The 13,504-nt window shown below is 34.8% G+C and overlaps 1 protein-coding gene across 1 annotated transcript in view; it reads left to right on the top strand.

Annotated features, from left to right (window-relative positions):
• The window catches only part of MMS22L (MMS22 like, DNA repair protein), a 126,474-nt gene that overhangs the window by 30,303 nt on the left and 82,667 nt on the right, over positions 1-13,504 (top strand). Inside the window, exons 12-13 of the mRNA XM_044245279.1 lie at positions 10,596-10,715; positions 12,625-12,851. Of these exons, the coding sequence (XP_044101214.1) occupies positions 10,596-10,715; positions 12,625-12,851 (347 nt within the window). The remainder of the gene's footprint in view (positions 1-10,595; positions 10,716-12,624; positions 12,852-13,504) is intronic.

A 13,504-nucleotide genomic window follows, 5' to 3' on the forward strand; every position in this document is an offset into this window, starting at 1 on the left:
GGAGACACGATGAGGGAGATAGTGGCATTGGAAATTCAACTATATCCTCATCACAGCAGGAAGGTGACTTGCCTTGCTGAGCAATTTGTCTTACAGGCTCGAATCATACTCTAACTGATAAGGTCCTAGTTTCTGAGCCCTCATTTCATACGTTATCATTTCTCTTTCTGCAGAGCTGTTAATGTAGTGCTTCATGGCCCAGAGGTCAGATTTGACCTCCTTTTAAAATAGTTTTAAATATGCTATTCATTACATCTTTAAACATACTGTACTGTAGTTCTGTGAAGTTTTGTAATATAAGTTACTTATGTAAGAATTTAAGGGGAGATTTTAATAAGGAGTATTTTTAAATTTGGGAAGTAGATTACTTTTCTGTTAAGAAATAAAGATTGTTAAAAACTTGTAGAGGAATAAACAACAAACAAGAAATGTGATAGTATAAGATTAATACATATATCAAAAGTACATACATATGTACCCATTTATACGTACAAACACACATGCTCTCATTTATTTTGTAATAACTATATCTTTAAAAATCATTGAAATAGCATGAAATTTTCTTTTCTGTTATGTATATTAACTAAATTTTTTAGATCAAGCATATAATAAGTACATTTAGTTTATAATATGAATCTTCTAATTGAGTAAATATTCTAGGTTAGAATTCCAAAGATTTGTGCACATGTAAGTTGTATGAGAAACAAAAGAACTATTATCTCAACCATGTAAATTTTTTTTATTTTTTTATGTCATTTTAATTGGCTTTCTTCTTTATTCTTTTTGAGAACATATTGATTTAGTAATTCGGAAAGTCTCTTACATGTATTTTTTTCTTCAAGAATGTAAGGAATCACTAAAAAGTGTTTATTGTTCTTTATATTAGTTGTTAATCCAATCTTAATGCCTTAACATAACATTGCTTAAAAACCTCTTAGTTATACTTCCTTTAAGCTTTAGTAGTTTATGAATTTATGGTTTTAATAAGTTTTAAATTACAGAATATTTCTTAGACAGTTCTAAAGGTTCATATGGGTAAATACCCATACACTTATCTTGGGCTTGTCTGGGACAAACAGGAGAAAGAATTTATCACCATCTCTTCTGTAGAAAAGTTTAGTTTTTGGCCAAGAGATTGAAAACCCTCCTTAAACCCTGTGAGGTGCTTGAAAATTAATTCTTAATTTCTTTGAATTTATGACTCATTCTAATTTTGATGTTAAATGAGGGAAACTCAATTTACTTGAAAAAAAAATTTTTGGAATTTCTTACTCATAATGTGGTAAAAGTTGTTGTGACACTCCATAATATATTTTTACAATATAACTAGTATTTTAATGGTGTTAGCTAAACTTGATAAATAAGTAATTCTTGAAAGCAGGCAGTATGGGGCACCCAGGTGGCTCAGTCGTTAAGCCTCTGCCTTCGGCTCTGCTCACAGTCCCAGGATCCTGGAATAGAGCCCCACATCAGGTTCTCTGTTTGGGGAGGGAAGCCTACGTCTCCCTCTCTCACTGCCTCTGCTTGTGTTCCCTCTCTTACTGTCTCTATCAAGTAAATAAATAAAATCTTTTTTTTTTTTTTTAAAAAGGAAGTAGGTAGTATGACCATCAGAGTTTTCCTGGCTTGTGGGACTTTCAGTGCTAAAACCAGAAAAGTCCTGAGCAAACTATGAGAAGCCAGTCATTTTATAAGTAGAGATAGTATAGCTAATCCAAGAAACTTTTTAATGGGAATTTAGATGTAGCATAAAGCCAAATCATTTTTCATGTGAGAGAAGTCATTATAATATTTAGAAAGAAGTAGTCCATTTTCTCTAGTGATCTTTCAATTTTGTCATGCCTTGATTATATCAAATTAGATTTTATAAGTAGTATAGTACTACTTGCTGGAGTTCTTGAAATCAATTTTGTGGGTACAGTAGGTGGTCATAAAGAATAAATAATATGTTTGAATAGAGCCATCAGTTTGATTATATCTGTTTTCCCCCATTGAGGTAAATTAAAATCTGACCATGCTTATGTGCTTTGACTTTATCTCCAACAGTGAAAGAATCCATTTGCAATATTTAAAAAACATACATTCCTTATATAGAGCAGTTGTCAAATATAATTGGTAGGCATGTCACTGTAGTTTTAATTAAGCAAATAATGTTCCAAATCTTTTTCTAGCCACAAAGGATTTTCTAGAAACACACATTGTACTTGGTTAGTAAAGAAAACATATATTGTTTGATTTTACTTCTATAGGTATGATTGAATAGTTTTTACCTAAAACCAGTTTTTTAGAGGCAGTATTATCTAATATTTGTGTAAGTTGACAGTAAACATCTGTTCTACCTTTAAAACAGTATTATTGTTTTCAAATGAAAAGAGAGATTTTTGGTTTTATACTCCCTGCTTTTTAAAGCCTCATTTTCTGACATCACAGAAATAATTTTCTACTAGAGACTATGGGGTGAGTATAAAAAAAATCCTAAACAAGTGTAATATTCTTTAAAAATTATTTTCGTTTGCCAAGGAGCCTGAAGAGTCCAAGGCTAAAAACAACTTAGAATGTGATTAGATTTGAATGATGTGGGACTGAAATCTTTTTTCTTAAGTTTTTATTTATTTATTTATTTATTTATTTATTTGAAGAGGGCAGAGGAGAGGGAGAGACTCTCAAGCAGACTCCCTGCTGAGTGTGTAACCCAGTGCAGGGCAGTCTCACTACCCTGAGATAATGACCTGAGCTAAAAGCAAGTCACTCCTGACTTGAGATGACTGAGTCACCCAGGCATCCCTGAGACAGTAATTTTCTAATTACTAATTCAAAATCATTGTGTTTTTTGGACGGAAGGATCTTACTAGAATACTGAAGTTCAGCTTACTTTATCCTATCCTAAAATTAAGTCCACTCAGGCAGCCTAACCGTCATTATTGAGCTTGCAAATAAATTTTATTCTTCTGATGATTTCTTCTAGGTATTTGTTATGCATAAAGAAATGAACCTCCAATTTTTAAATTGCTATTTTTATAAAATAAGCTTAATATAAATTTATTATATTTATTTATTATAAATTCTGGTATAATTAAAATAGTGTTGTATTGGTTTCAGGTCTATAATAGAGTGATTCAACAATTCCTTGTATTCTTCAGTACTTACTATAAGTGCACTCTTGATCCCCTTCACCTATTCCACCATTCCCCCTGCCCACCTCCCCTCTGGTAACCATCTGTTTGTTCCCTATAATTAAAAGTCTGTTTTTTGGTTTTGTCTTCCCCCCTTGTTTGTTTGTTTTGTTTCTTAAATTTTGTATATGAGTGAAATGATAAGGTATTTGTCTCTCTCTAATGGGCTTATTTTGCTTGGGATTATACTCTCCAGCTCCGTCCATGTTTTTGCAAATGACAAGATTCATTCTTTTTTTATGGCTGTGTAGTGTCCCATTGTGTGTATGTGTGTGTGTATATGTACACACCATTCTTTATCCAATCCTATATTGATGGACACTTGGGCTGCTTCCATAATTTGGGTCTAGTAAATAATGTTGCTGTAAATGTAGGTAGGGGTGCGTACATCCTTTCAAATTAGTATTTTTGTATTCTTTGGGTAAATAGCCAATAGTACAGTTACTAGATCCAATGGTAATGCTATCTTTAATTTTTTAAGGAGCCTCCTTAGTGTTCTGCAGAGTGGCTGCACCAGTTTGCATTCCCACCAACAGTGCAAAGAGGGTTCCTTTTTCTCCACATCCTCATCAGCGCTTTTTTGTTGTGTTTTTGATTTTGGCTCTTCTGACAGGTGTGAAGTGATATCTCAATGTGGTTTTGATTTGCATTTCCCAGATGATTAATGATGTTAAAAGAACAAATGTTTTCCTTTTTAGTACAATAAAGGAATTTTATGTATGGAATATACCTGAATTTAATATGCCTAAATTTGATCTTTCAAAATAAAGATAGGAAGGCATTCTTTATAAAGTGGGGCACCTGGGTAGCTCAGTCAGTTAAGCATCTGCCTTCGGCTCAGGTCATGATCTCACAATCCTGGGATTGAGCCCCACGTCGGGCTCCCCACTCAAAGGGGAGATTTCTTCCTCCTCTACCTTTCTCTCTGTCCCTCCCCCTACTTGTGCTCTCTCTTTCCTCTCTCTCAAATAAATTAAATCTTAGAAAAAATAAAAATTAAAAAGGACTGAAACAGAGATCAGGAGCAGGCACTATGGAATATTCTGGGGTAGGTTTTTCATTAAATAGTTTATGCACACTGGCAGAGTTGAGATGAGACACAATCCACAGGGTCTTGTGAAAAATGCAGAAGCTGAGGAGCATAGCCTCTGGGATTGAGACAGGCAGGTTTAAGGCTGTGTAGGAAAAGGGGCCCACAGGCCTTCTACTTTATTAAAAAATCTCTAATCAGAGTGCACGGATCTAGATGTAGTCATTCAAACCTCTTGGTTTAGGTAGAATTTAACCGTAACACAAAATTGAAATATATCAGCTTAAGGTATGACATTGAGAACCTGTTGCATTTATTATATGATCATCAAAAGAGTCAATATTTGGTGTAAAAAAATGCATTTCTCTTGCAGACGAAAAAGTGACAGCTATCTCTGTGCACGCACAATACTTAACACTTAATATTCATTCTTGCACTTAATGTTTATGACAATCTTGTGAAGTTCCATCTGTGGAATTAAGGAGTTTGTTCTGGTTCGTGTAGGTAACTGAGAAGTGGCAGAGCTGGGATTTGTAGGATTTTTTTTTTTTTTTTAAATTGGGGGCAGGATGGAGAGGGGTAAATGGAGAAGGAGAGAGAGAATCTTAAGCAGGCTCCATGCCTAGCATGGAGCCAGACACCAGACTTGATCCCACAACCCTGAGATTATGAAGTGAGCCAAAATGAAGAGTTGGACTCTTGACTGAGCCACCCAGGCGCCCCTGTATGATTCTTAGTAAAAACTATATTTTCATTATTTCTATTTTAAAACTTCTTTGATGCTATGTGTTTCATTAATATCCATTTTTGTTTCTACCTATTTTGATGATACTTGTGGAAAGCATCTCAGTTTTTCTACATTTTTGTTTGTTTTTTATGTTTTCTCTCCAGTGAGTGTTGAGAAAATGTAAGATAGGAAAAAATTAATACCCTTGCTCACTTTCCAATACGCCTCCTCATTGTATTTCAGCTCTGTATCTTATTAAGAATTTGGGCTAAGATGTCTGTTTGCTCTATTCCTGACTATTTTGTATTATATCTCTGAGTATCTGGACTTAAAAGTGGCCAAATTCTTTCTCTCCTTAATTCAGCTGATGTGCACAGACACACATTTTTGAACGGAAATTTTTAAGAACAAACTAAGGGAAAATGGTTCACAACAAAGTAATAGTGGAATATACAGAACATGAAAATGTATTTTATAATAAATACTATCTGTGATTAATTAAAGGCTAAACAGACTTACCTTTATAGTCCTACATATCCTGCCAGAACTGTGAAGAAAATAGTATTTTCTAAGTCATTGCTTTTTTTTTTTTTAATTTTTTATTTTTTATAAACATAAAATATATTTTTATCCCCCGGGTACAGGTCTGTGAATTGCCAGGTTTACACACTTCACAGCACTCACCATAGCACATACCCTACCCAATGTCCATAACCCCACCCCCCTTCTCCCAACCTCCCTACCCCCAGCAACCCTCAGTTTATTTTGTGAGATTAAGAGTCACTTATGGTTTGTCTCCCTCCCAATCCCATCTTGTTTCATTCATTCTTCTCCTACCCCCTTAACCCCCCAGGTTGCATCACCACTTCCTCATATCAGGGAGATCATATGATAGTTGTCTTTCTCCGCTTGACTTATTTTGCTAAGCATGATACCCTCTAGTTCCCTCCACGTTGTCACAAATGGCAAGATTTCATTTCTTTTGATGGCTGCATAGTACTCCATTGTGCATATATGCCACATTTTCCTATCAAAGTACCATCCATCTTTTTCAAAGAAATGGAACAAATAATCCTAAAATTTATATGGAACCTGGAAAGACCTTGAATAGCCAAAGGAATATTGAAAAAGAAAGCCAAAGTTGGTGGCATCACAATTCCAGACTTCAAGCTCTATTACAAAGCTGTCATCATCAAGATAGCATGGTACTGGCACAAAAACAGACACATAGATCAATGGAACAGAATAGTAAGTCATTGCTTTTCATTGTAATCTGTAGCCACTAGCAGGAAAAGGAAGGAAAATTGATCTCCTGTCCTTTAAATAAATAAAAATTCCCTAAGATATGATATTTAATTTCTTCCTGATTGGGCACAGTGGAAAGAACATGGGCTCTGGCCTCACAAATTTTGCTTCAGATCTTGGCAGTCACTAAAAACAATCTTCATCAGATCTGGTGTACATTAAATGTTCATTTCTTTTCCCTCCTATTTCTGGAAAGGGACAGAGAATGTTATGTAAAATAGGCTTTGGAATCATAAATCCTTGCTCCTTCCCAAGTGGACATGGATAAGCTATTTGTAACTTCTGAACCCCAACCTTCTTTTCTGTGATAAAGGTAATGAAACTGAGATGGTATGAGACATGTAACCAATGTATGTAAAATGTCACATAATGCCTGACAATTGTTTTCCCCCAAATTTGTATATTTTATGATTTAAATATCTTTTTGTAGATTTTACATGTAAAATGAGTATCAGATACCCAATAAAACAAAACAAATTCTTCAAAATGAACCCACTTTAAAAATATAACCTACTTTTTAACCTTGAAGTATAATAAAATTGGTATGCTTTAATTTATATGAGTAGTGTACCACAGGAGTGAGCCTGGGCCTTGTTTAGTATTTTAATAATAAAATCAAAGAATGTTACTGATGGACAGACACTTCTCCTCTTTGGTTAAATGAGTACTTGTCTATATTAGAGAAGCTAAGTATCTTTCCCTTAGCTGTACAGCTTCTCGGCAAAAAGAGGCACTAGAACCTAGATCTCAGTTTAATTCATGAAATATTTATGGATATTGGACTGTGGCAAACCAGGCACTGTGCTAGACCCTGGGGAAATTATCCTAATTCTCAGAGAGCTTATAGACCCTTGAAAGCAGATAAACATTAAATTTAACAAGGTAAGTGCGGTGACATAGGTGTGCGTAGGATGCCGTGGAGCATAAAGGAAGGTCACTGTTTGTGGGGAAGTCAATCAGTTTCCTTGAGGACTTAAAGCCTGAGTATATCCTGAAGGATTAATAATTAATTAAAAGAGTTGGGCGGGGAAATAATTAGAAGAGTTAATGCCTTATCAAAAAGAATCTGTTCATGTTCAGTTCCCTCTCTTTCAAATAATTACTTTTATTAATGACCCCAACAGTATTGTATCACCCTGTCCTCTAAGTTTCTTAATATCCTCACATCTACTCAGATTTTTTGTCACTTACCTCACCCAGTTTCCATAGTTATGCTTTATATTTTTTCATTTTTCTTTTAATTTTCATTTTGTCTGTCACTGTTGATCTTTAACATTTTCTTTTTCCATGTCCAAACTTTTCTCCTTAAACAATTTAGATATACACCCCCTTATTAATAGTCATTCCATCACAAAAGCCTTTAATTCCATAGCCCTCACCTATTTTAAACTTGGCAGAACCTAGTCCTTTCCTACACCCCTGCCAACCTCACCCCCTAACTGAATATTGCTGGAGAATGTCAAATGATCATTCTTATGGACTCCTCTGACTCTGAATTCTTGATCATAGATCTCAAATGGCAGTCAGTTATAGAGTCTTTGCTTTTTTTTTTTTTTTTTTTTTTTTAAGATTTTATTTATTTGTTTGACAGATAGAGATCACAAGTAGGCAAAGAGGCAGGCAGGGAGAGAGAGAGGAGGAAGCAGGCTCCCGGCTGAGCAGAGAGCTGGATGTGGGGCTCAATCCCAGGACCCTGGGATCATGACCCGAGCTGAAGGCAGAAGCTTTAACCCATTGAGCCACCCAGGTGCCCCTAGAGTCTTTGCCTTTTGACTCACAGTTAACTGAGCCAAGCATCTTACATCTTAAATTGCTGAGTAAATAGAACCAGTCATTTGAGAGTACCTTTTTGTACCTTCAGATCTCCCAACATGTGTCTGCTTTTACTTGACCCCTCAGTTTGTTCTTCTGTCATATTGGAAGTGTTACTGTTTCTATCAAAAGCTAGTTCCTTTCCCTCTGTACTGAATCTTGTCTCTTAACTATTCAAGTACTGTATATTTTTTAACTTAAATATCTCTGTTTCTTCACCTCCTATTATACCCTCAGCCTATACCTTAAACTTCTTTTTGTGCCATTCCAGAAACTACTCTTGTCAAGGCCATTAGTAACTTCTTTATTGTCAAATTCAAAAACTCTTCCTTCTTCTCATTTTAACCTCTCAGAGCATTCAACCCTGTTGACTACTTTCCTTTTCCAGAATATTTATTTTGGTATCCATGATGTCTGTTTCTCTTCTTACCTCATAATTTATATTTAATTCCTCTCCTGTTAATATCTAAATGTTGGAATAGCAAAGGGCTCACGGTTCTGGTTCCTTTTCTCATTTGCATGTATACTCTTTCCTTGGTTGATCTCATCTAGCCTCATAGCTCTAAAAACCATCAGTATGAAAGTAACATCTGAATCACTAAAACAGCTGGTTTTTCCCTCGGGCTCTAGGCCTATATATCACTTTATCTACATAATATCTCCGCTTGCTTGGCCTTTTGCACTCTCCCATCTGTTCGTCCCCTAGTCTTTGCCATCTCAAAAGATGGTACCATCAACTCATTTTCTTAAGGCCAAACCTGGGAATTCTCCTAAATTGTTAATTGCTCTTTTACCTTTGTACCTTCATATGTCTCATCAAAAACAAATCCCATTGCGTCTGTTTCTCAATATATCTTTAAAGTTGTGTGCTTATCTTAACAGTTTCACATAACTGTCTTCTAAACTTTGAGGTGGCATGAGGAGATGGAAGTAGAAGTAGAAAAAGAGTAGGCAGTTTAATGATCTATGATGGAGTAACCATGCATGTTTGTTAAAAATGTGACACACCACCGAGAACCCCGGTCATTCAACAACTATTTAAAGCTTACTATATACCACATACCTTCACATCTCCCAACATTTCTGCTTTGTATGTGTTTGAACTTGAAGTCTGCTTTTTTGTTATATTGCAGTTGTCACTATTTATTTTCTAACTTGGTCTTCCTACTTCTATTCTTAACATATATTCATTCTCCATGAATGATCAAGAGCAGTATTTTTAAAACAATCCCATTATGCCTGTGCTTACAGTCTTCTACTGGCTTCCCAGCATATGTAAAATAAAATCCATACTTCCTATCAAGACTTCCAAAGCCTCAAAGGAAACATGGTCCGTGAATATCTGACTTAATCCTGTAATACCAAACTTATTACTAATTTCTGTGTGTCTTCTCTGCTGTGTGTGTGTGTGGTTTTGGGTTCCCCGCCCCCCCCAAGCTTTTAATGTTTGACTCTTTTTCATTCAGTCATTTAGTCCAAATGCCAACCCTCAAAAAGGTGTTTTCATTCATAGCTTCTGATATATTAATAATCTATATCCTCTACCACTTACTTTGCTGCATCACCCTTTTTTGTTTTGCTTTTCACAGCAGTTACAACTGTTTACATTTATCTTGTTTGTTTCAGTGTCCTCTTTTCCCAGTCTCCTCCAAAGTAGTAATTTCTGTTAGTGCTTGTACCGTGTCTAACATATATCCATTGCTCTCTGCGTAATACCTTAGAATAGTGCCTGGTTTACATAGTAAGCTTTAAATAAATGATTGTTGAGTGCTTCAGTGGTGCAACTTTTTAACAAACATGCATGATTGTTTCATCATAGTAGTTTGATTACTGACTACATTTTTTTTCACTTCTCATTCCTGTTGTCATTTCTTAAGGGGTTAAAATGCTTGTACTCTGCTAGTCTGTTGGTTTTTAAAAGAACAACTCCTAATCCTAAAGAGAATTTGACCTAATACGTAAGGATGACCCAAGTCCTCTGAATTTGTGTACATCTTAATTATTAGTTCATTTTTACTACTTCATTCTAGTATGGGTTTCTTTCACATTCCCTTTCACATTCTCCCATTTTCACACTGGGTTTCCTACCATTCAGTTACGAAACAACTATGTAATTTTTTAAAAGTTTTGTTGTTGTTTTTGTTAGTTTTAGTAATCTCTACACCTGAGATGGGGCTTGAGCTTATGACCCTGAGATCAAGAGTTGCATGCTTTTCTTTTCTTTTCTTTTTTTTTTTTTTGAGTTGCATGCTTTTCTGACTAAGCTAGCCCGACACCCCACAACTATTGTAACCTTTAAATAATTGTGTTAAAAGTCATGTTGAGTTATGTAGTTCCTGTTATCTGAGTATCTGAGTCGTCTCTAAAGGAAATTTTTAGAAATATACTTTATCTTGATTAGACCTTTTGGTCTCAAAATGAGAGTGGGTATAATTTGGTGATATATGTTCATACTCTTTAAAAGCAGGTTATCCAGTGCAGTATCAAGTAATAATACTCATGTTGCGAGAGCCCATTTACTTTCCCACAATTTCAGTTTATTTTTTAGGATAGTATACTAGAAGAACAATTACGAATGCATCTTCACTGTTGTTTGACGCTTTGTGACTTCTGGGAGCCAAACATTGCAATCGTCACCATTCTATGGGAATATTTTAGTAAGAACTTGGTAAGTCAATAAAGTATGAATTTTTTCCAGGAATTTGAAGAATTCGTACATATGTGAGGAATGTTTTTATGGTTTAATTAAAAATAGTTATTTGTAGAGCATTGACATAAGGGAATGGGCATTTGTGTCCTTTTCTCTTGAGAGTGAGAGTAAGCAAAGTAGCCAAAATTGTACTAGAAAGATATTTTTTAAATTCTCATTTATTAACATTGTCTAACAATTACTGATTGCTTGCAACACATTGAAAAGTTAATACTATCCTGAATGAGACATAGTCTTGGCATTTGAGTTGCTTATAGGCTAGTGGGCAGATACCCATACATTATGGAGGGAAAATTTCCATTACTGTGGAAGGCCAAAGGACAGAGTATTTGACCCAGTGTATAAACTTGTGGAGACTTTGGGACGTTGTAATTTTTTAACTGAGGAGTGCATGGAATTTACAAGTAAGAAGAAAAGAGCATTCAGGTAAAAGGAACATTATTATGAACAAGTGTTTGAACACATAAAAACATGATCTTTTCCTACCATGTTCAGTAGTTCTGAATGATAGGTTTGAGATGACTATGGAGAGAACATATAGGAAAAGTTGGTAGACAGGGTAGTCAGGGGCCAGATTATGTGCATGTTGAGTTTTGATTTATTCTGGAGACAAAGGATACCAAGGATGTGACATATTAGGTATATGTGTGAGAAAGTTTTTTCTGAAAATTGGTGCCAATTAGGAGTCCAGTGTAAAAATACATGCTAATAATGCAGTGAATGATTAAAATAGGGTTTAGAAAGGAGAGGCTAAATTAGGAAAATAAACATCTTAAATGTAGATTTATAGAATTTAGTTACCTTTCATGTATTGGGAGAAGAGAAAGATTTGGAATGTTCTGTTTCTGGGTAAATAGTGAACTCCTCAATCAAGATAGAAAAAGGAAATGAGAGATTTATAAGTAAATTACTAATTTAGGTTTATACATAATGGAGCTTATGAAAAATGAGAAAAATACCTTTTTTTGAAGCATGATTTCAGGCTGATTAGAGAAATGACCCATTCTAGGTCTGAGGTAACATGTATAATATGAGTCTATAGTGTCTCGTCATATCTGAAAGCAGGAAATATCTAAGTAAGCTGGAGTCCTATCAAAAGGACACAAGAGCCAACTTGAGGGAGCTCCCATTGCCCTCATGCTGGGTAGATTTGAGCATAAGAAAGAATAATGACTACTGTGGATTAAAACCTATCAAATACATTTAAATCCTTGAGTGTATGACACATTTAGAAAAGTTACTATTCTTAAAAAAAAATGCTCATTATTCTGGAAATTGTAAATAAAAGATAAATATAAACTATATTTTAGAGTAACCAAGTTTCTAAGGAGCTAATTGAGAAGTAATGATAGAATTAGAACATAGAATTAGAACTATTTGTACACCTGATGAAGTAAGGTATCTGGGCAGTGATCATCAGTGACGGCTAAAACTGTTCAGTGGAAGTTTGGTGGGGATGACTCAGATGAATAGATCAGGTTGACAACACGCCCAGACTTAACATTACAAAAGGAATGACACAACTTATGTCTCTCTTTCCTAAATTGGAATAGGCAGTGCCCAGTAGCACCAATGGAAGATTCTTATCAAAAAATTCCACTTGCATGACTGTTATCAGTCCTCTAGATACAACTACCAATTTACAGAAGAGAGAGGGGATAAAAGAATACATTACAAGACACTAGGGAGATATAAGCAGCTAAATCGAGATTGGAGAAAATTCTACACAATAAATGACCTGATATAAAAATAAATGGTATGACATAAATGCTGGGAAACTTCGAGAATAGAAGAGATGAAAGAATTCTTATTTACTCAGACTTGAAACTTTATTTATTTATTTATTTATTTATTTATTTGCTTTTAGAATAGTTCTTTCAGCATCTCTTGGCTTCCTTTGAAAGGCCTTACATATATCATTAAGTCACCCTTGTCAATGCTAGAAATGGTGAAGACCTGCTGTTGTGATAAACAAGATAATGACCTGTATAAATCCAGCAGTAGTTTCACCATTTTCCTTTGCATTTTGGCAAAAGTTGTTAAGAAAGCAATGAAGAACAATGGCCCTCATCCTTGGAAACAAATCAAAGGAAGGTATGCGCATGTTTTTCTTTGTCATGAATGTTCACTGTGGAGAAGCATTAGTTACTGTTGGTATTTTTTTAGTTAACTTGTGTTTGGAAGTCTTTGTAGTTTATACATTTAAAATGTATTTCTTAATGTATACAGGACAACAAAACATGTAGTCTTTTGATCCTGCCAATCTGTAATAGGAACAAACTTAATATCTATAACTTGTAGAGGATTTGAATTTATCCATCTGTCCTGAAGATCGAAATCCCATATATTAAATTCAGGGCTACCAGAGAATGTTTTTCTTGCCAAAATTAATTATAATGTTATTATATAACTTAATGCATAAAGTTCATTGAAAATTATAAAAATAGAAAACATCTCCAAATCATACATTGGCAGGTAATGGAGTTAACCTATAAAACTTGGTGTTCTTTGAGTCTAGCGGTCCCATAGGCTCTGCTCTCTATGAAAACTAACCAGAGGATAGTGGATGAAATAACTTGATTGTTCTCATTTGGGGAGTATGCCCAGTTTTCATTTCTGGCATAGTAAAATAAACTTTTGGTCATATTCATCTTTTCCCTCTTTTTGGAGAGTTTTGCTTGTTAAGTGGGTATGAATTTTAATTGTCTTCCCTTATTCTACTTCATTAGCCCTTTTCTAACTCTCTT

Source organism: Neovison vison, chromosome 1 (assembly GCF_020171115.1).
Source record: "Neovison vison isolate M4711 chromosome 1, ASM_NN_V1, whole genome shotgun sequence".
NCBI classification, from domain to species: domain Eukaryota; kingdom Metazoa; phylum Chordata; class Mammalia; order Carnivora; family Mustelidae; genus Neogale; species Neogale vison.